This window comes from Meriones unguiculatus, chromosome 6 (genome assembly GCF_030254825.1).
Source record: "Meriones unguiculatus strain TT.TT164.6M chromosome 6, Bangor_MerUng_6.1, whole genome shotgun sequence".
Classification (NCBI taxonomy): domain Eukaryota; kingdom Metazoa; phylum Chordata; class Mammalia; order Rodentia; family Muridae; genus Meriones; species Meriones unguiculatus.
The window spans coordinates 59,863,390-59,883,121 of NC_083354.1; the positions used below are offsets into that span (position 1 = coordinate 59,863,390).

General features: G+C 52.2%; 2 protein-coding genes across 4 annotated transcripts in view; one reads left to right on the forward strand and one right to left on the reverse strand.

The window, feature by feature from the left end:
• Tbc1d2b (TBC1 domain family member 2B) overlaps positions 1-7,916 on the forward strand; it is a 75,994-nt gene extending 68,078 nt beyond the window's left edge. For all 3 annotated transcript variants that reach the window (XM_021638700.2, XM_060385537.1, XM_060385536.1), the window contains 2 exons: positions 193-314; positions 4,810-7,916. In XM_021638700.2, coding sequence (XP_021494375.1) covers positions 193-314; positions 4,810-5,005 — 318 coding nt within the window. In that variant the 3' untranslated portion in view covers positions 5,006-7,916. The remainder of the gene's footprint in view (positions 1-192; positions 315-4,809) is intronic.
• Positions 7,917-9,754: 1,838 nt separating this feature from the next.
• Adamts7 (ADAM metallopeptidase with thrombospondin type 1 motif 7) overlaps positions 9,755-19,732 on the reverse strand; it is a 41,929-nt gene continuing 31,951 nt past the window's right edge. Inside the window, exons 15-24 of the mRNA XM_021638714.2 lie at positions 18,709-18,953; positions 18,292-18,427; positions 17,866-17,992; positions 17,209-17,422; positions 15,539-16,888; positions 14,502-14,654; positions 13,987-14,160; positions 13,760-13,906; positions 12,693-12,855; positions 9,755-10,160 (exon numbers count right to left, since the gene is read on the reverse strand). Of these exons, the coding sequence (XP_021494389.1) occupies positions 10,003-10,160; positions 12,693-12,855; positions 13,760-13,906; positions 13,987-14,160; positions 14,502-14,654; positions 15,539-16,888; positions 17,209-17,422; positions 17,866-17,992; positions 18,292-18,427; positions 18,709-18,953 (2,867 nt within the window). The 3' untranslated portion in view covers positions 9,755-10,002. The remainder of the gene's footprint in view (positions 10,161-12,692; positions 12,856-13,759; positions 13,907-13,986; positions 14,161-14,501; positions 14,655-15,538; positions 16,889-17,208; positions 17,423-17,865; positions 17,993-18,291; positions 18,428-18,708; positions 18,954-19,732) is intronic.

Sequence of the window (19,732 nt, forward strand, 5' to 3'; positions counted from 1 at the left end):
AACCACAAGTATTTGTTTTTTCATACCAAAGGGCCTTGTCTAGTCCTGGAAGTCAACCATCAGCTCAGGAGTCTGCCCAAGGGTAGGGCCCTCAGAATACCTCCTCCGCCATGCCCAGGGAGACCTCCAGAGTCCACCTATGCCTATAGCCACAGTGTGTCTTTAGTTACAGTTTCCCTGGCTTTCCCACAGGTTATTTTCCGTTTTGCCCTGGCACTTTTTAAATACAAGGAAGAGGAGATCCTGAAATTGCAAGATTCAATGTCCATATTCAAGTATCTTCGTTACTTCACTCGAACTATTCTTGATGCCAGGTAAGTTGATAGGAGTCTCAGACTCAGAGCTGTCCGGGTGCCGTAGGTGAGAGGGAAGCTCTTTCCTAGAGAAAGAAATGGTAAGGGCCGTGGCCTTCCAGTGGTATGAAAAAACAGAAATGGATATGATTTTGTCCTTTACTCAATGAAAAAAAATCCCAGTAACTGAAAGCAGTGGCTCATGCCTTAAGCTTTTCTCTATCTCTGATATCACAGAGTCTATTACAGGAATAGGATGGTAGAATAAAAAGTAAAATAAAAGAGCAGCCTAAACTCAAAGGCTCCCAGAGGGAAAAGGCCTCCCTTGACCCATGTAGTGATGAAGAAGCCTCGGCTGGGAGAAAACGAGCCTAAGAAGAGAGCAAGAATTGTGCTTGACAGAGATGCTTTGGGGCACAGAGGTATGGAAGCAGGTGTGTTTGAGGACAGTGGGAGGGGCTGCCCAGTCATATCAGGGTGCTGGGGCTCAGGGCTACAGCCTAGCCTGGCTGCTGTAGACAATGCTCAGGACTTTGAGCTTCATTCTAAACATATTGGAAAGTCACTGAAGGCATAAGAAGACTAGGGCAGGACTGGCCAGCGGGAGGTAGACTGTGACTGTTAGAAGGACCCAAGGAAGAAAGGGGGTGGCGCAGAGACAGTGTCCTGAGAGTTGGAGGAAAAGAGGACAGACTGCAGAGATTCAGGATTTTGAATTCAGAAGAACCATAGCCCTCTAGCTTGGACAGCTGGACTATTCATGAATCATTTCCTCATACATATACACACAAATCTCCGGCCACATAGCTGTTTCCTGTCTGAGCTGCCGTTTTCCCTCAGCAACAATTGGTGATTGCTCTGGCTCTGGCGACTAGGGAAGACATTGGCAGTGGAAATGGTTGGCAGAAGCCGTACCAGGCCTCTGTGAGGTCGCCTCTGTTTTTAGGATCTTTTACCTGGGGAATATGTTTTCAAGATGGTTTTAGGAGTAGGTACTAATACTAAAAACAACCTGGATTGTACCCAGTAAGAAAGAGTATCAGAGAGCGTTTACTGTGAAAGATCGATGTAAAGTTTAGAATGAGTATTTTGTTCATCTCACATTGGTCAAGATTATTAAGAATGACTGAATGAATTCCCACATGACAGCTGACACTGTGTTGAGAGCATTTTGGTTCCAGAGACAGATTCTGCCTCACCCTGACAGTCTCAAGGCTGCCTGGAGGTAAATCGCCCTCCTCTACTTCCTGTCACCATTGGACAGAACAAGGCCTCTCCCATATTGCCCAATCCTACAGCGCCACCTTGTGAATGGCTTTTGTTGCAGTTTTCCCTTTGCTTTAGAAAGTCAAGGTGGCGGGACTAAGAGTTCCTAAATTGTGTTGAGTTCCAGTGGTTGCTCCCCCTGTCCTCCAAACCCCAGACCCTTACCCGACACTCTGGCTCCAGGGAAGGTGCTGAGGCTGTAGGTGCCTTGGCCCCATCTCCACACTGAATTTTCAGTATTTTAAGGAGCTGCCCAAACTGGTGGTCTAAGGAGAGGCAGTTCTGCAGAGTGGATAGGTTCTATAAAGAGCGGTAGGGGTCATAGCCAGGTACATTCAGGATAGACTGGATGATGCAAGATACAACTGGTTGGTGTTTGTGGCAGGACTTACGAGAGGCTAAGCATGCAAGGGCAGTGTCTGAGATACCTTGTAGTGCAGCCTGGGCCCTGTCAGTTTGCTCTTTCCAACTAGAGGAGTAAATTCATAATTTCATACCCCTCTTTTCCCTTTCTATAGCAAGGACTGGGATTTCTGCTTTATAGAGCCTGTGGCTCGCGGAAGACAAAGAACAGTGGTGGGCTCCTGGTTCTCAATCTCAGAGATGTTCCCAGCAAGCTCACAAAGCTGGGATCAGCTTTGCTGAGGCAAGCTTCTGGAGCTTGCCTCTCCTAGAACACACAGGGAACTTGGCCTGTAAAGAGAGCCAACCAGTTTCACCTTTTCACTTCCTTGTGAGAGAAGCTGTTTGAAATGTAAAAAGGAGAGGGCTTGGCTATGCTTTGTACACCTATCCAGCGGCTGAGAAGCAGCCCGTGGCTGACAGGAGAATGGGCCCTTGCTGTCGGAAACAAGGCTACAGGCCTGGCAGAATAAATTGGGAAATGGTCTACCCCTTGGGGCAGGAGAAATTGTGTCTTTCTGTGATACCCAGGAAGCAGTGTGACTGCTTCCCACAAGTGCTGGAGAGCAAAGCCAGGCATCCAGACAGTCCTTAGCTCTGTCTTTCTTAAACACAGACCAGTAGCTGAAGTATTACAAACCTAAGACTTTGTTGTCAGTTGGTGCCTTGACAAGCTTCATGTGCCTCTGTAGACTGTGTCTTGGCACAGGTCATGAGGCACATAGGGTCTGATATTTGATGTTATCACCATGCCTGGTCATTGGTGTCAAGACAGTTTTCCTTAGCATTTAATATGCCTTGCCTCGGGCTGGCCCCCAATGAAAACTCATCCTCATTGACACCTGCTGTCACTTAGTGAACGTTAGGTTATTAGTGCCTGCGTGTGGGAACCATATGGAGTGGCACCTCTGTAGCTCCCGGTGTATAGATGAAGAATCAGGTCAAACAAAACTAAAATCCAAGTGGATCAAAGACCTCAACATAAAACCAGACACACTGAATCAGAAGAAAAAGTGAGGAAGAGCCTAGAACTCACTGGCACAGGAAACAACTTCCTGAACAGAACACCAGCACCACGGATCTAAGGTCAACAATCAATAAATGGGACCTCATGAAACTGAAAAGCTTCTGTAAAGCAAAGGACACTGTTGTCAGAACAAAACGACTGCCTATAGACTGGGAAAGAATCTTCACCAATCCTATGTCTGACAGAGGGCTAATATCCAGAATATATATGAAGAACTCAAGAAGTTAAAAAACAACAAATCAAGTAATCCAATTAAAAAACGGAGTACAGAGCTAAACAGAGAATTCTTTGTAGAGGAACATAGAATGGCAGAGAAACACTTAAAGAAAGGCTCAACATCCTTAGTCATCAGGGAAATGCGAATCAAAACAACCCTGAGATTTCACCTTACACCCATCAGAATGGCTAAGATCAAAACCTCAAGTGACAATACATGCTGGAGAGGACGTGGAGAAAGGGAACCTCTTTCATTCCTGGTGGGAATGTAAACTTGTACAACCACTCTGGAAATCAATCTGGTGCTTTCTCAGACAAATAGGAATAGCACTTCCTCAAGATCCAGCTATACCACTCCTAGGCATATATCCAAAATATGCTCAAGTACACAACAAGGACATTTGTTCAACCATGTTCATAGCGGCTTTATTCATAATAGCCAGAAACTGGAAACAACCCAGATGTCCCTCAGCGGAGGAATGGATACAGAAATTGTGGTACATTTACCCAATGGAGTACTACTCAGCAATTAAAAACAAGGAAATCATGAAATTTGCAGGCAAATAGTGGGAACTAGAAAAGACCATCCTGAGTGAGGTATCCCAGAAGCAGAAAGACATACACAGTGTATACTCACTTATAAGTGGACACTAGACATATAGGATAAACCTACAAAAATCTGTACACCTAAAGAAGCTGAGCTAGAAGGAGGACCCTGGGTAAGATGATCAATCCTCACTCAAAAAGGCAAACGGTATGGACATTGGAAGAAGGAGAAAACAGGAAATAGGACAGGAGCCTACCACAGAGGACCTCTGAAGACTACCCAGCAGTGTATCAAAGCAGATACTGAGACTCATAAACAAACTTTGGGCAGAGTGCAGCAAATCTTAGGAAAGAAGGGGGAGATAATAAGACCTGGTGAGGACAGGAGCTCCACAGGGAGAGCAACAGAATCAAAATATCTGGGTACAAAATATCTGGGACTGATACTCCAACCAAGGACCATTCATGAATATAACATAGAACCCCTGCACAGATGTAGCCCTTGGCAGCTCAGTATCTAAGTGGGTTCCCTAATAAGGGAAACAGAGAATGTCTCTGACATGAACTCAGTGACTAGCTCTTTGACCGCCTCCCCCTAATGGGGGAGCAGCCTTGCCAGGCCACAGAGGAGGATAATGCAGCCAGTTCTGATGGAGACCTGATAAGCTAGGGTCAGATGGAAGGAGAGGAAGACCTCCCCTGTCCATGGACTTGGAGAGGCGTATAGGAGGAGATGAGGGAGGGAGGATTGGGAGGTGATGAGGGAGGGAGCTACAACTGGACTACAAAGTGAATAAACTAATTAATATAAAAAATAAAATTTTAATTAAAATAATTCAAGTTCATTAACATGAAAAAAAGAAGAATCAAGTCAAAACGGGTTCTGTGCTTAGGGTCCTCCCATAGCCACTGTGCCTTCCTGCCTCTATGCATAAGACAGGCCTGGGCTCCCAGGATGATGTCCTCCATCATATAATACTTGTCCCTTTCTCATTTCCCTGCTCTCTAGGCCATGCTCTGAGCCCTGCTAATGCTTGACTCTGCCCTTTGTCCCACCAGGAAGTTGATCAGCATCTCCTTTGGTGATCTGAACCCCTTCCCTCTGCGCCAGATCCGGAACCGGAGAGCCTACCACCTGGAGAAGGTCCGGCTGGAGCTTACAGAGCTGGAGGCCATCAGAGAGGATTTCCTTCGTGAGCGGGACACTACCCCTGACAAAGGCGAGCTGGTCAGCGATGAGGAGGAAGACACTTGAATGAACCCCAACTCGAGGATGCTGCTCTTCTTGCCTTTATAACCAAAAGTAGCAAAGGCACCTCTCTGCACATCAGCTGCCAGAATGTAACATCTGTGGCCTCAGGGTATCTGCTGGACAGATGTCCAAAGCTAAGCTGCACTTTCTCGTCTCCCATTTGGGGCCATGGGTCTAGTGGTTTTACAGCCAGTTTCTGTTGTAGCATTCAGTCACATGCATCACAGTCATGCTTGCTGCCTGATTGATAACTTGGCCAGTTGACAGTTTCCAAGGCCCAGTTTACAGCATCTGCCAGTTGTGTGTGTGTTTCACCCTGCAAGAACTGCTTTGCTCCACATCTCCCCACGCTTGCTCTTTCTTTTCAAGGGCAGCACTGTGGAGGAATGCACACCGGGCTTCAGCAAGGCTGCTTCCAGGGGCAAGAGGTCATCCTAAGAAGAGAGACCTCTTAAAAAAGCAAGCACAACTCTTATTTAGAACTGGCCTACCAGGGAGTGTGGGAGCCCTCTGCTGGTGGCTCTGCACTGCCAGCCACGTCCCTTTCTGGACTAGCCTTTGCCCTCACAGGCAGCCTTTCAGACTGTAGCGCTCATCCTGCTCTGTAGCCAGCCCCCACATGTATTACCAGCTCTTTTGCCAGCTGTCTGTCCCAGTTTGCAGGGGACCTGGCACACCTCTGAGAGCTGCTGTGGAAAGCTCTTCTAGCTAGGAGGTGACTTGTAGACATCTCCAAGTGTGGCTGGATTGGGGTTACAAATGAACCTTGCAGTAGGCCACCCCAGCATGAAGGGACGTGGGAAACTCAGATCTGTGGCTTGTGAGATTCTGGGTGGCAGTGTCCAGGGCTCTGCTATCTTTCCAGCACAATGACTGGGTGGGGAGTAGGGCTGATTGCCAGCTTCCTAGATCTAGAAACAAGAATGATGAGCTCTCCCAGTCTCTGTGTTGCCTAGACCATCCTTGTCCTCAGCAGGAATCTGGGACCACTGTGGCCTCTGGCAGGGCTGACTCTGGGGACCTGGAACATTCCCTTCTTCAAACCCAGAGAGGGTCTGAACAAGAGAGATCATTTTTGCTCAGTCCTGGAGTATCCCTGATGGCTGGCTGTCACGAGAAACTATTCTCTAACAGTGTTATTGGAACACAAGGGAAACAGCCTGAAGTGGACTATCTTCCACTACCTGGAAAAAAATCGGAAACAATCCTTAGCTAGTGTAAACACACTCAGATTAAGAACTGGGGCAAGGCAGTTTCAAGAAGTACTTTTTCCATGACCCATTTTCCTGTTTTTTGCTGTCTGCTTTCTAGCACTTGAATGGTTAGGTCAGTTTTTCAGCATCAAGACTGTGTTCAGCTTCTCTAAGAGTTGCTTCATTTATTGGGGCCCGGCTTTTTCGGGCAGCTGTCTGGAACTAAACAGTGGCCTCACTGCTGTTCTTAGGGCCTCCCTGAGACCAAATGCTGGGAGAACCCCCCACCCCTGTGAATTGATGTCTGTCAGCCTTGGGGACAGCTGCTGAGGTGGTGCAGTAGGCTGGGGTTGGAGCCTCATGGCCCAGCTCCAGCTGCCCCAATTTCAGTTGCCATGTCAGTTTCCCACTGGAAGATCAAATATGTATTTGGTGTAAATGCTCTTTTAGCAGTGGGTTGCTTTTTGTCCTGTGTGCCCAGTGGAGGTATATTTAAAGCTCCTGGTGATACTGGAGACATGGCTTAAAACACAGACCTGGAATGTGAGGCCCTGGGTTCCAAACCAGCAATTAAAAAAAAAAAAATCCCCAGTATGCATGGGTCTCTGTTCTGCCATTCCTTGAGAGGCAGCGTTAATTTCCTAGGCAGTTGGCACTGGTGACCAGGTAAAAGTCTCAAGAGGTCCAGAGGGAATGTACACTTAGAGGCTCTTCTCCCTGGAATAAATGATTCAGTGTCTGGAGAGCGAAGAAGGAATGGTTGCTCTCCTCCTACTTTGGTGACAGCTTGACAGAGGCTCCTCCCAGAGGCGTAACTCCAATGATTTGAGCCATCACCTCCCATTCCCTCATCACTGAGACCTGTCTTTACCACCCAGTGCAGGCTCCAGTCTTCTACCAACCACCATGGCACGTGCCCCTAAAGTCAGAGCTGCTCCTGCTGCTTTACCCAGCATGCTGCCCGCAGTTCCTGCCTGGTGAGCCTTGTGGGCTGAGAAACCCAAAGCATAGCCTCCAGCATGTGGGTCCAAATGCTCATGCCACAGCAGGGAGACACCCTGCCCTCAGCGCCCCATCTGGTGGGACTTACCAATATCTCAACTGTTAATAATACTTTTATATTTTCACTACATTTTATATTTTTATAGACTATTTTATATTAAGGTTTTTCTAGATTCTGTACAACTTTTATATAACAAGTTCTATTTTGTGTGCACAACTCCCTTGTGTGTATTTATATCAACCTGAGCCTCCCAAATTGCAGTTCCCTTTTGGGCCGCCTTTCCCCCTTAGCCTTGATGACTACCACTCACTTCTGCTCACCCAGGTAGCCCCAGGGCATGCTGACAGCTGAACAGTAGCTGGTCACTGTTTGCTCCTCTGGTGTTTGTTAGCTAGTGTGTGTTGATACGGGACATACTCCAGGCGATGCCCAGTCAGGTTCTGTTAACCACGTCCCTGCACAAGCCCTTATCACTTTGTATAGGAATGCCTTCCTGGTGCACCTGCCTCCCGGTGGGTGGCTGGGCCTGGTCACAGAAATCTTTGAGGACAGGCTGGATGCAAGCCCAGTATATGAGGTTATTCTGTGGGCAACGGGAGGACTCAAGGGCACACTCCCAAGGGACTGTCCTTTCATATCACAGCAGCTTCTGTGCTGATCTTTGAGTTAAAGGTTAGACTTGTAAAGGAAGAAATAAACTAATTTGTATTACATTCCACCTCGAGAGATAGTTGTGGTCATTTGCAAAAGAGGCCTCTACATGGGGTATGCACAACAGGCTTCTCCAATATGCCTGCTGATTCTTATGTCCCTGCCCTTGGTTCCACTGGGGTAGGAGAGACAGGATGCCCTTCTCAGCACTGGTAGACCTGAGTTTCCCTGAGTGCCATGGCTGAACTATGGGTAGAGGCCCAAGCCTTAAGTGGGATACTGTCTGTATCCGGAAAAATCCACCCTCACCACCTCACCCCTTAGGAGGCAGGTACCCTTTTGCACCAGCTGTGTGTGCCCAGCCTGAGTCATGGCTTGTTTGCCTCCTGTCTGGGTGGACAGCTCAGGCCCAGCTGCCACTAGGCACTCCCCTAGCCATCTCTGGAAAAACACAAGAATGATTAGGACCAAATGTCTTTCCAACACAGAGGGGGGGGGGTGGGGGAGTGCCGGTGACCAGGGCTCATCAGTGTAGGCCTGGACCTGGTATGCTGCTGCTGTTCTTTGGAAGACATGGATTTATTCAGCAAGACTGGGGGTCTCCTAAGGTCCCACAGCTTCATAGTAATGGCAAAGGCCAGAGCTGGGTCAGGGACCCTAGGGCTCTGCCACAGTGCCACTCAAGCTGTATATGGGTCTGGAGCAAGGAAATGGCTCTGCTCCCATCTTTGTGAGGAGTTGCCATGGGATGTGGATTAGGCAAAGTTGTAGGAAGCCATTACTCAGGGTGTGGGTCCCTAGGGCCTCTTTGGATCCACAAGGCTGCTGCAGACACAAGCCAGAAGCAAACCCAATGCTTCTGCACCCTCAGCACAGTAGTGCTGGATGCACACACGCCACCAGTGACTTGCTCTCCCAAGTAACCTGGTAGACTGCCTGAATTTGACCAAGAGCCTGCCTGAAGCCCAGAATAGGAAGTAGGGGCTCAGGACCTATTCTGGGCCTGTACCTCCTAGCCATGTGCCCTTGGACCAGTCACCTCCCTCTACTGTGAACTTCTCACATGTTCATGTTCAGGATGAGAGGGCAAGATCAAATGGAACCCAGAGCTGGGTAAACACCTTTGCTCCACCCTTCCTACTCCTAGGTTGAGGAAGACCTGGGACAGTCAGGACACTGGCTGGTCCCACCCTGTGGTGCCAACTCGTAGTCTCAGGGGGCGACTTCCTATACCCACATTTTCAGCGGCCAAGTGCCTTTACAAATAAAATGGGACAGGTACCCTCACAGAACCTCACGGCCTCAAACTCGGAGGGGTAGAAGGCCTTCTGGAAGACTCAAGAGGATCATTCACAGCTAGAAGGCGCAGGCAGACAGGGACTGGGCCCCAGAGGAAGGCTCAGTTCTCCCTCTCACTGACTGGGGTCCTTTTCAAAGTACCGGCCTGCCCAGCTGCTCTCCAGTAGCAGATCTGACCTGTGCCTACTATTGTACAGATAGTCCCTATGGGAGACAAGACAGCCTCTGTCGCATGAGTGCATGTGGCTCCATTCCTGTGAAACCAGGTCTCCGAGGACCTTAGTGGAAGATAGCAGGCAGGAGTGTGGAATGAGTGGGAATGGTGAACAGGACTCCCTGGACCTCTGCCAGCATGTACGTACCCCCTGCAAAGAAGACTTTCCTGCTCACACTACAAAACCCTCCAGAGATAAGCCTTCCCTAGAAGCCACCTTCACCCACTTCAGGCCCTTCCATGTCTACATTAGGCATCTTGATTTGCCCCCAAAAGGATAGAAAACCTGCTGTCTACCGAGGCTCCAACAAGGGACAGGGTAGTAGCCATTTGACGGCAGCAGTAGGTAGCATTCATTTTAGAGTCTCCAAATCCAAGACAAGGCCAGACTATTTTGAAAGGGTAGATACTCATTTATGTAAAACAATAACAAATGTGCAAACTGTTAGAATAAAAAAATACCTTTTCTGAGAGGAAGGGGGAGGTCCCCAGCCTGCCATTGTGCAGGGGTGGGGTTAGCACCATTAGGGCACGAGGAGCGGGGCTCCACCGCAGCCTGTGGTGGGGCGCTGAGGTCTGTGTGTCATGGGTCAGTTTGTCTGTGCATCCTGATGTGCGTTGGTGTAGGCCAGGACTCTGTTTAGCGTCTGGCCACCCGCTGATGGCCTCGGGAAGGGACACCACGGCTGAGTGGGGGACATGAGCGACAGCACTGAGCTCGGATGGTGGGCAGCTGGCAGCGGCCCAGTAGGCGCAGTGTCTCACAGAAACTGAAGGATAGGCGATCCCGCTCACAACCTGGGAATGGGCAGAGATGGGAAGGGGTGCAGTGGGATGGTTAGAATCTGTGGGCATGCCATCATAACCACACTTCATCACCCAGTAATGCAATTGAAAGGCCACGTATCTCCATTGCCTAAAGACCAGCAGCCAAGGGGAAACCCAGTTTCTGAAAGAGGGCCACAGGATCAGAACCCTAGGTTAGGTCCCTGGTTGTTATCCCTGCCTTACCTACCCTTGGACTACTGATATTGCTGGACTTAGCCTTCTGGGAGAAAGGTTCAGAGACCCCATCCTTTACCACCTCAGGAGGCCATGAGATGCCCAAAAGCCTACTGGTCAGGGATGCAAATCTCTAGCCCCTATCTTCATCCCTGCTCACCCCTGGTACCAACGTTCTCTCAGGCACTTGTGTCAATATGCATTCACTCTACACCCCCTGCCACCTCCTTTAGTCCCACGTGCCTCTGCTGCCACGACTGCACTAGCCCCTCAGGCCCCAGCCTCATGTGGGCCATGTTCATCCTCAGCATTTCTGCGGCAGGACACACTGGGTGGGGAAGCCCAGAATGTTGGACTTGGGCAAGGCCACAAAGATCATCCGTAGTCCCCAAAGACTGGGTGACAGGGCATGGTGGAGGGTGATTCTTAAGCCCTAACTGTCAGGAGCTGAGGTCTGGCTGCCTTTCCTGAGAAAGCTATTTTGGGAAGTGGCTTCCAGGCCCTGGCCTCCCTCCCAGTGCTACTACTTTGTTGTTGGCTGCTGCTGAAGCCACAGCTGCCCAGACCCCTGCTCACTTCAGCACACACCCTGGGCAGCGGGAGCAGGAGGGTAACTGTGAGCCCTGGTCGGGGACATCCCCAGGTGCTTCAGAGGGCGCAAGGCAGCAAACTCCAAACTCCTCCATTCTAGCTCCCCTGGGTGACCTCAGGCAGGCTTAATCACTGGGTGAAGGTTTCCTCTTGATACCGGCCTCCACCTCCACAGGGAATAATGACTAGGCATGTCAGCTGTCTTGCTGTGGTGATCACACACCCTGGAGTTTCCAGGGTTTCCAAATGTCCTGTCACGCAGTCTCAAAAGCCATCAAAACATCCTGGAAGCCCCAGGAGCTTGGAATCCAAAATTCTTCCCTGATTGGCTCCCTTCACAGGGCTTATGCGGGCAGGGGGTAGGGAGGGATATGGTGATGACATGGGGGTGGGGACAGACACTCTTCATGTGGGTGGGCATTATATAGCAGTCTAGCCTAGCCCTTGATAACCCTACCCCCCCACTCCCCTTGGAGACCTTGGAAATAGCAAGCATTTCTGATAGAGCCTAGGTTCCTGCCCACTTCCTGTCTGCACCACCTGGGACCATAGCTACCCCAGTCCCTGCCAACCCTGAGCTTGTTGGGAGAGAGACAAGCCATAGGCACAATCTGCCCCGAAGGCAAGCACTGGTTCAACACCCATCGCAGCTACGCTGACGTGTCTTAGAGGTTTGTGGAATAGACAAGGGAAAAGTAATGAGATGGAGACAAGCAGGGATGGCTTGACAAACCCAGGCTGGCATTTCCCCAGCACCTTGAGGCAATGGGATTCAGGGCAGAATGGCACAGCAGTAGCTGCTCTGGTCCTGAGCCAGTACCACGAGGGGCCAGTTGCTTGTAGTGAAGGCTGCGCAGAGTAGAGAGAAGCCTATTGGGGTTAAGAACACAGGCTGTCCTAGGGACAGGTGTAGTGAACCAGTAGGTAAATGGCAAGCTCTTGGGTTCCCTCAGGTGTCAAAGGTGGCCTCAGGCACCCCCTGCCTTTGCAAGGGAGTACAATAATGGCTGCTTAAGGGGAATGTGGGAGTGGGAATAAAGCAGCCTATCCTACACTAAGCAGGGGCCCCAGCAGTACCCACCCTCAGACCCCACTAACACAAGAATAAGGGTTGCCAGCCTCTCTATGCATGAGGAAATGACAAACCATATAGGGAAATAGAGCCCAAGACTACACAGCTGGTGAGCGACTACCCAGATGTGACTCAGGGGCCACACTGTTTCCTATGTTCAGCACTGCTGCGGACAGCTGAAGCTTCAGGAAGGAGGTGATTTCCAGAGCCACCTCTGGCTCAGATCTTTGCTCCGTAATGGCCCAGCTGGCCAGGAAACCCACAGTGAGCAGCAGCAGCAGCAGCAGGACCCTGAGAGGTCGCTGCAGGCAGCCACCCTCTGAGGAATAGGGAATGCCCACAGCCAAGGACATCCTTGCCTTGCTGGGGGACTATGACCCCAAGGGAGAAAAGCTTGCCGCAGCTGAGAGGTCAGGAGGCTCTGTCCAGTCTCCAAGGCTGTGGAAGCTTCCTGCGGGATGCCTGAGTAGCTGGGATTCCCCTTGGCTGTTTCCCAGTTTTGGACTGTGGCACCCTGTGGTGTCCTAGCTACTGCGGCCATGTGGTTTGGGCCGACTGTAAATAGAACTGCAGCTGGTATGGCACTGACATCTGGATGATTCTCTAGTTACCAGCTATCCCTCTCCCCTCACCCCCACCATCCCCAGGGGTAGGGAGACACTCACGTGGTAGCTCAACCAGCTCACAGTCCTCAGTGGCACATGGCTGTGAACTCTCAGGCCAGGCCTCATGGCCGCACTGGTCACTGTCTTCCTCTGCCAAGCCTGTCTGAGTGTTCACACATTTGACCAGACGCCGCTGAACACCACCACCACAGGGGGCTGAGCACTACACAGGAGAGAAGGTCCCCAGGACCAGGCATCACAGTCAAGGACTGGATATCACTAGACAGCACCAACCCTCCCCAGAAAGCCATCTCTGAGTAGAGCCCAGTCCTAAACCCCACTGTCACTAGGGGCTCCTGTTCTTGCAATGAGGGCAAGATGAGGGTAAGAAGGAATGCCAAATCCACCCAAGAAGCCTGGACAGAGGGCAGACACTGGAGTGAGACCACACAGCGCTCAAGAGACACAGAAGATGTGCTGCAAGCCAAAAGAAGCAGAGGGAGAAAGGCAGTGTCCCAGCAGGGGTCCCCACCCTGAGGCAGCCTGTTCTCAGGTTTAATCCTTGCTGGCATGATACAGGCTTGGTGCTTTATTTAATTCTTCCACTCCCCTGTCATACTGCCCCCAATTTAAAGATAAAGAATAAAAATGGCCCAGCAAGACAATGCACCTGCCCAGTCATTCAACAGCCAGTAGGCCAAGGGCTCACTGAGACTCCTGAACCAATTAGCACCCAACAGGCTCAGCAGAGAGCTGCCCTGCCCTGTAGGGGCTTTCCTTCACTCGCCTTCTGCCATGCTGGTCTTTGCTCCATGCCCTGCATACCCCCATCACTCCCCATCAACAGCACTTGCTGTTCTCTTTACCCCTCTCTTTGGCATCACTGACTCCTTTAGGTGTCAACTGCAAATCCCCTCTTCAGAAGACCTTCCCCCACATGGCCACTTTTCCTCTGTCTGATTTTCCTTGGCAAAGTGCAAGGACTTCATCAGGGCACTACCGCGTATTTAGTGGCTCAGAGAGACCAGCACACAGCACAAACCCAACAACTCATCCTTCAAAGCCCAAGGACTAGAGCTACCTGCCAAGGATTGCTCCCAGTTCCTTCACCAAGGCGCCCTGCTCACCTGACCCCAGGGCCCCACCACCCACTGTGTGCAGGGGTGGGTGTTGCAGGGCCTTGTGCTGTTGGGTCTCAGCGACTCCTCACAGAGGCCTGGCTCTGGACATGTCACCAGACGCTGCTGTTCACCGCCACCACAAGCCTCGGAACACTGGAAGAACAGGGAGCCATCAAGTATAGCCAGAGTCTAAGGGAGTCCTTAGTCCCCACTCCCCCAGGCCCAGGCCTCACCTCTCTCCAGGAAGAGGTGTACCAGCTGAGACAGGGCTTGGTGCCGCAAAGCTGTCGAGTGGGTGGCTTGGTAGGTCCAGGCTGGCAGTGGAAGGGCCGTAGTGGCCTGAGGTCCCGTGTGTCCACACACTGTACGTCCCTTGTAGAGTAACCTCCACCACAGTTGCGAGAGCACTAGAGACCAAAGAACAGACATAGAGACACATCCTATCTGTGCACATGCATGCAAGGGTTAGACCCACCCGCCTGGACCAAAGAGCCCCAGAAGACTTGAACACCGGGTGGTAACACCAGAGGATGGGACAGACGGAATTAGGGTGAGCTAGTGAAAGAGAGCCCAATGGTGGATGGTAGGGATACAGAGGAAGGACAGCAACACAAGCAGGACCAGGCCAGGTCATGCAGAACGAAGAGCTCCAAGAGAGGGACAAATACAGAACAGGATCAAAACACAGGCGGTAGCATGGCATTCACCTGCTGGTCTTCGAAGCACAGCCATGGGACCCAGGGCTTACCTTACTCCAGTTGCCCGAGCGCCAGGCAGCACAGGGCCTCAGGTGACAATGGCGGGCCGGCTGGGGCCTGCTGGATGGGATACAGTCCTCATCATTGCCGGTGCTGCAGCGCACCAGCCTCCAGGTGGCGCCCAGGCCGCAGGTGGTGGAACACTGTGGGCCACAGATGGGTAAGAAATCTGCAGATCGGCCAGCCCCACCTAAGACGGCCCTACCGCATCTTTATCTGCAAGACAGACTCCTCCAACCACCTCCCAAGGAGACTGTGAAAGAAAAACCCCAATGTCACCAGCAGTTAACTATCCCTGCCCCCTCGTAGGCCCACCTACCTACCCTGCCATCCTGTGGCTGCTCACTCACCAGGGAAGTGTGGGCCCTAATCCAAACGGTTAATCCACAAGATTATGGATCTCTTACAAGGACAACCTAGAGAAGGGGCACGGGCCACCTTTCTTCCAGCCAACTTGGACTATTATGGGATCCCTAACAGAAGAAGGGGAGACTTTGAAGGATAAAACATCTGGAGGAGTCTGGATGTGTCTCAGCTATCCGACAGGCCCTTCCAGGCAGCACTGGGGTCTGGGAGTCACGGAAGGAGGCCTTCCTCACCTATACAGCTGACTAAGGTGAGATTCCCACTTCCGGAGTATGCAGGCCAGTGCACGGGTGCTCCTCCAGGCTGCACTTAGCTTGTAGCTGCTACCAACTTTTCTGAAGCCTTCCAAGTGGCCTACGAATGGCCTTCTAAGGACTCAAGACTCAAGAAAATGGGGCTCCTCACTTCACTTCCACCTCACAGTTGGGAAACTGAGGCCCAGTGGGGCAGACTAGCCTCAAGACTGCATGAGAGCTGAGATAATACTCTCCCTGCTTTGTGGCCCTTCGGCCCACCATGGCTGTCAGTCAGCTAATCCCAGGAACTGCCACACTTCTGTCTGAGGGAGACAGGACGAGCAGGGCTTTGTCTTGCTCTGCTCAAAACTGAGTCCTAGGGTCCTGCTCAAACTTCCCGCCATCCCTAGTGCTGCACAACTCACCTGGCTCCAGTTTCCCACTTGCCAACTGGCATTCTTGGCAGGCGGTGAATCTGCAGGGGACCCGTCCTCCACCAGGCTCGGCTGCGAAAGCTGGACCTCAGGGTCCTTGCTGCTGTTGGTTTGAGTCTCCTGAGCTGAACTAGGCAGCAGCCCAGGACTCAGGGTCCCCTCAGCTTTAGGGGGCTGTGGCTGGCCCAATGGTCCCGAACTCCTGAGATCAGTTGGTTCTGTCAAAAGGAGGGTCCCTGGCAATGCCAGAGTTTTCAGGTTCTGTGAACCCGGTCCTGAGGTTGAAAGGGTGGGAATCTCTGGCTCCAGGGAGCTGTCCCTGCCCCAGAGACCTGGAACAGTGGCCAGGAGAGGAAGCTGAGGAGGAGCCGCCTCCACAGTGGGTTCCAGTTCACTATGCACAGGCTTGAGGTCATCCTCTAGCACAGGGTCCCAAGTCACAGTCTCTTCTGTCCACATCTCCTCCACATCAGGACTAGGAGAAGCTTGACTGGTGCTGATGGAGGGTGAAGAGGGCTGTGTGGGGCCAGAGCTTTTGGGCAACGGAGATGATATACGACCCAAGGTGTTCATGTCTTTGGGAGTGGGTGTCTGGCCCTGCTCATCTCCTCTCACTAGCAATTCATCAGAGTTTCCAGGGGCAACAGGTGTCAGCATACCATCAGCTGAAGCAGGGGGCCAGGGTAAGCTGGGGAGCTCAAGTTCAGGGGCCTCTATGGGAGTATCTTCCTCAGACAAGAAATTGGCCAAGGGGTTCGCAGGGGTCTGCTCTATAAATACAGGTGGGAAATGGCTAGCCTGGTTGAGTGAAGGGCTAGGGGACCAAGCTCCCTGAACTCTCTCTTCTTTAGCTCCAGGAGCCCCTGCCGTAGGCACCAGAGTATCTGAGGAGGTTTCAGAGGGTCTGATGTGGGATGGTGCTATCCAGTTCCCTGTATCAGCCAAGCCTGGTTGGGGTTCCTCAAAGCGGCTGTAAGACAGGTCTTCATGGAAGTTAATGAAATTGTAGTCATAATAGAAGTCATCCACAAACACAGGCCCTGGCGGATCAAGGTCCGCCTCATCAATAGCGTTGCTGATGCTGACCGGCTTGGGTGAAGATGCCGGTGAAGGGCGTGGGGCCGGCCGGTGTGGGATGAAGTCAACTTCATTGAAGAGCTCGGGGCTGGAGGAACCGCTGCCAGAGCCATCTGTGTACCCTGTGTACATGGTGTGATGGCAGGGAGGCAGAAAACAAACGGCCACAGTCGCCGGTCGCTCAGCTTCGACACAGGGGACAGCAGTATTATTGATGCAGAGGACAGTTCTCTGCCGGATGCCGGCGCCACATGTCACAGAGCACTGCAAAGGAGGGTACAGCTCAGGTCAGGATGGGAGCTCCTTCGAAAGCTGGGGCACAGTGGCAGAGCCTGCCTGCTGCTGCTGTCATAGCGGCAGAGGTCTCAGCCAGCACTCTCCGGGCCACGCTCGGTTCAAGATGCTAGCTCTTGGTCGTGAGCATGCCAGGGAAGTCCTGATCTCCAAGGCTTTGAGAACAGTGTCACCCTAGGAATGTCCCCAGGTGGCCCTCCCACTCCCGGTACCACACAGTGAGGATTCTCTGTAGGTTATATGAGGCAATGGTGGTACCAGAGGCAGGTCCCTTTCCTCTCTACACTTACCTGAGACCAGTTCCCCACACCCCAAGTGGCAGGACAAGGTACATAATAGTTGCATGGGGTCTCAGCCAAGGGCCGGGGGAGATGTTCACACGCAGCTGGATCAAGGGCACGCTGTTCATCCAGCCCTACGCTGCGTATGCAGAGCACAGCCCGTCGAGACAGGCCTCCAGGTCCGCAGGATCGGGAACACGGCTGCCACTCCCCTGCCCACCACCTGGCAAGGGTGATAAGTGTGGACATTAGCACCAACCATGAGCAAGGGTCACAAGCAAAGATGGCCATGTCATGCATGGCTCCAGGGCCCTGAGGTTCACACAAGGCTGAATGGAGGACAGGCCCCAGAGAGCCAAGCTCCAGGTTGGTACCCTGCCCCTGAAGCCCAGTGACAGAGCCCTCTTCACTCTTGCCACCCTCACCCCTAGGGACCTAAACAAGGGTACCCAGACTCCCAAAGAAGAGTGATCAAGGGCATCAAGGCTGACACCTGATGCCTAGGTGCACTGCAGGGTCCAGCTAGGTCCATGGACTGATGCCTCAGATTTGGAAAAAGGGGCCACAACCTAGTCCGCCTCTTCACTAGAGCTACCAGGGCCCCTGTGCAGAGGTGGGAGCAGGGCATGTAGGAACCGGAAGCCTGGTGGGGGACAGTAAGCTCACCTGGCGGGACAGGGCTCCTCACTGCACTTCCTCTGGCGGTCATCGGGCCGATGTAGATGCTCACAATGTTGCTCATCCACCCTTCCGGCCTGCCTCTCTATGCAGTACAAGCTCTGCCTCTGCACACCTGGAAGCCATTGGGGAGTTCAGCCTGGACGAGGTACCAGGCTGCCCCAAAAGACATAGACACATCCTCTCTGGCCAGACCCCACAGAACGGGGTTCCACTGTCTCTGTGATGACTACGAAGGCAGTCCTCCATGGCCTCCCATCACTGCCCTCCCACCCTTCCCTCCATGACACTCTATACTGTCCACCCTAAGTGGCCCACCCCACTGCAAGACCCACTTCACAGCCCTAGGGTGACCATGACAGGTGATCACACAAGTGCAGGCTCAGCAAAGGGTCCGTCACGTGTGAGTCTCACCTGTGCCACAGGTGACAGTGCACTTGCTCCAGGGCCCGTAATGCCAGGAGAACTCAGGTGGCTTGACGTCATGGTGGCTGTCCATGTGGATGGTATACTCATAGTGCACCCCAGGATTGCTCTCCTGGAACAGCAGCTAGGATGGGCAAATGGGGGCCTGTCAGCATAGGGGTTCTTCTCCATCTGCCCAAGACCTGACCCTACGGTCACCTCCAAGCCACCTCTGTGAACTGAGCTGTACTGGAGAACTACTCTAGAGATAGGAAAACTGAGGCCCAAACGTAGAGGCTGATGCCTTGGAGCAGCTGAGGCTAGCCCAGGATCAGACCCTATGAGAGCCTTAAGGTGTTCCCTTTATATCCTACCTTGGGGCCCACCCCATTTATTCCTCCTGTCCTGGCCCTGAGAGGCAAGCACCTGGATCCAGACAGGCTCAGTGGTGGGGCCTGGGGACGTGAGGTTCTCCCAGTTGCCCAGACGCGCATAGGTGAAGGTTGTACCCGCCACCTGGTAGTCGCCATTCCACTGGATGGTCCAGCCGCCGTTGAGGAAGTACTTATCTGGGTCCTCGCTCCGAAGGGCCAGGAAGTTGGCAGCTTCAGCCACCTCCTTAATGAGGATTTCTCGGGCTCCAACTGGGATCAGCCCTACATCCACATACCCTGTGGGCAGAGGTAGTACAGGCTTTGAGGTGCAGGATGGGCAATCAGCTGTCCCCCACCCTCTTGCTTCCAGTTGTTTCTGCTGCTGAAGCCAAAGACTCCACCATCAACTCAGGAATCTGACCCCCACCCCCAAAATGCAGATCACTCTGGATCACCAAGGCCTCAGGAAGAACCTTCTATGGCCCATGGCCAATACCACTCTCCTGGGAAACTGATCTGGTCTTCATCACAGCCTGGTCCATCATCTCTCCCATCCTAGAAAAGATTGGGCCTTTCTCCTCTCCCCTGGGTAGCCTGATTTCTCTCTTTCCATTAAGCAACACTTCTCTTGGGTAGGTCCGGCACTACTCTATGCCTGTCAGAACTCAGCAAAAAACAATCCCATAACACAGGCACTATTGTTAGCCCCATTTTACAGATGAGGAAATGAAGTGCTAAGGTTAGGTGCTCTTCATAGGGCTCCTATGGGGATACAGGTCAGCTCAGGGGAAAACTGCAAGCTGTGGAGCCCAGCATTACAGACTCATGGCCCACTTGCCTCACAGGGAAGGCTCTCTCACAAGCTTGCCTCTAGCTGGGGTTCTCCTCACCCAGTCTCCCCAGTCCTTCATCATCCAAACCATTCTCCACCTCCTGTGGGAACTCTTCCTCCCTCCCCGACTTCCCAGATCAAGACCTTCTTCGCTTGGTGTTTCCCTTCTCCCCTTGAAACACATAGCCTACTGCCTTTGTCACAGGGAAGTTTCTGTCCCCTGTGAGCTCTTCACCTAGGTGTC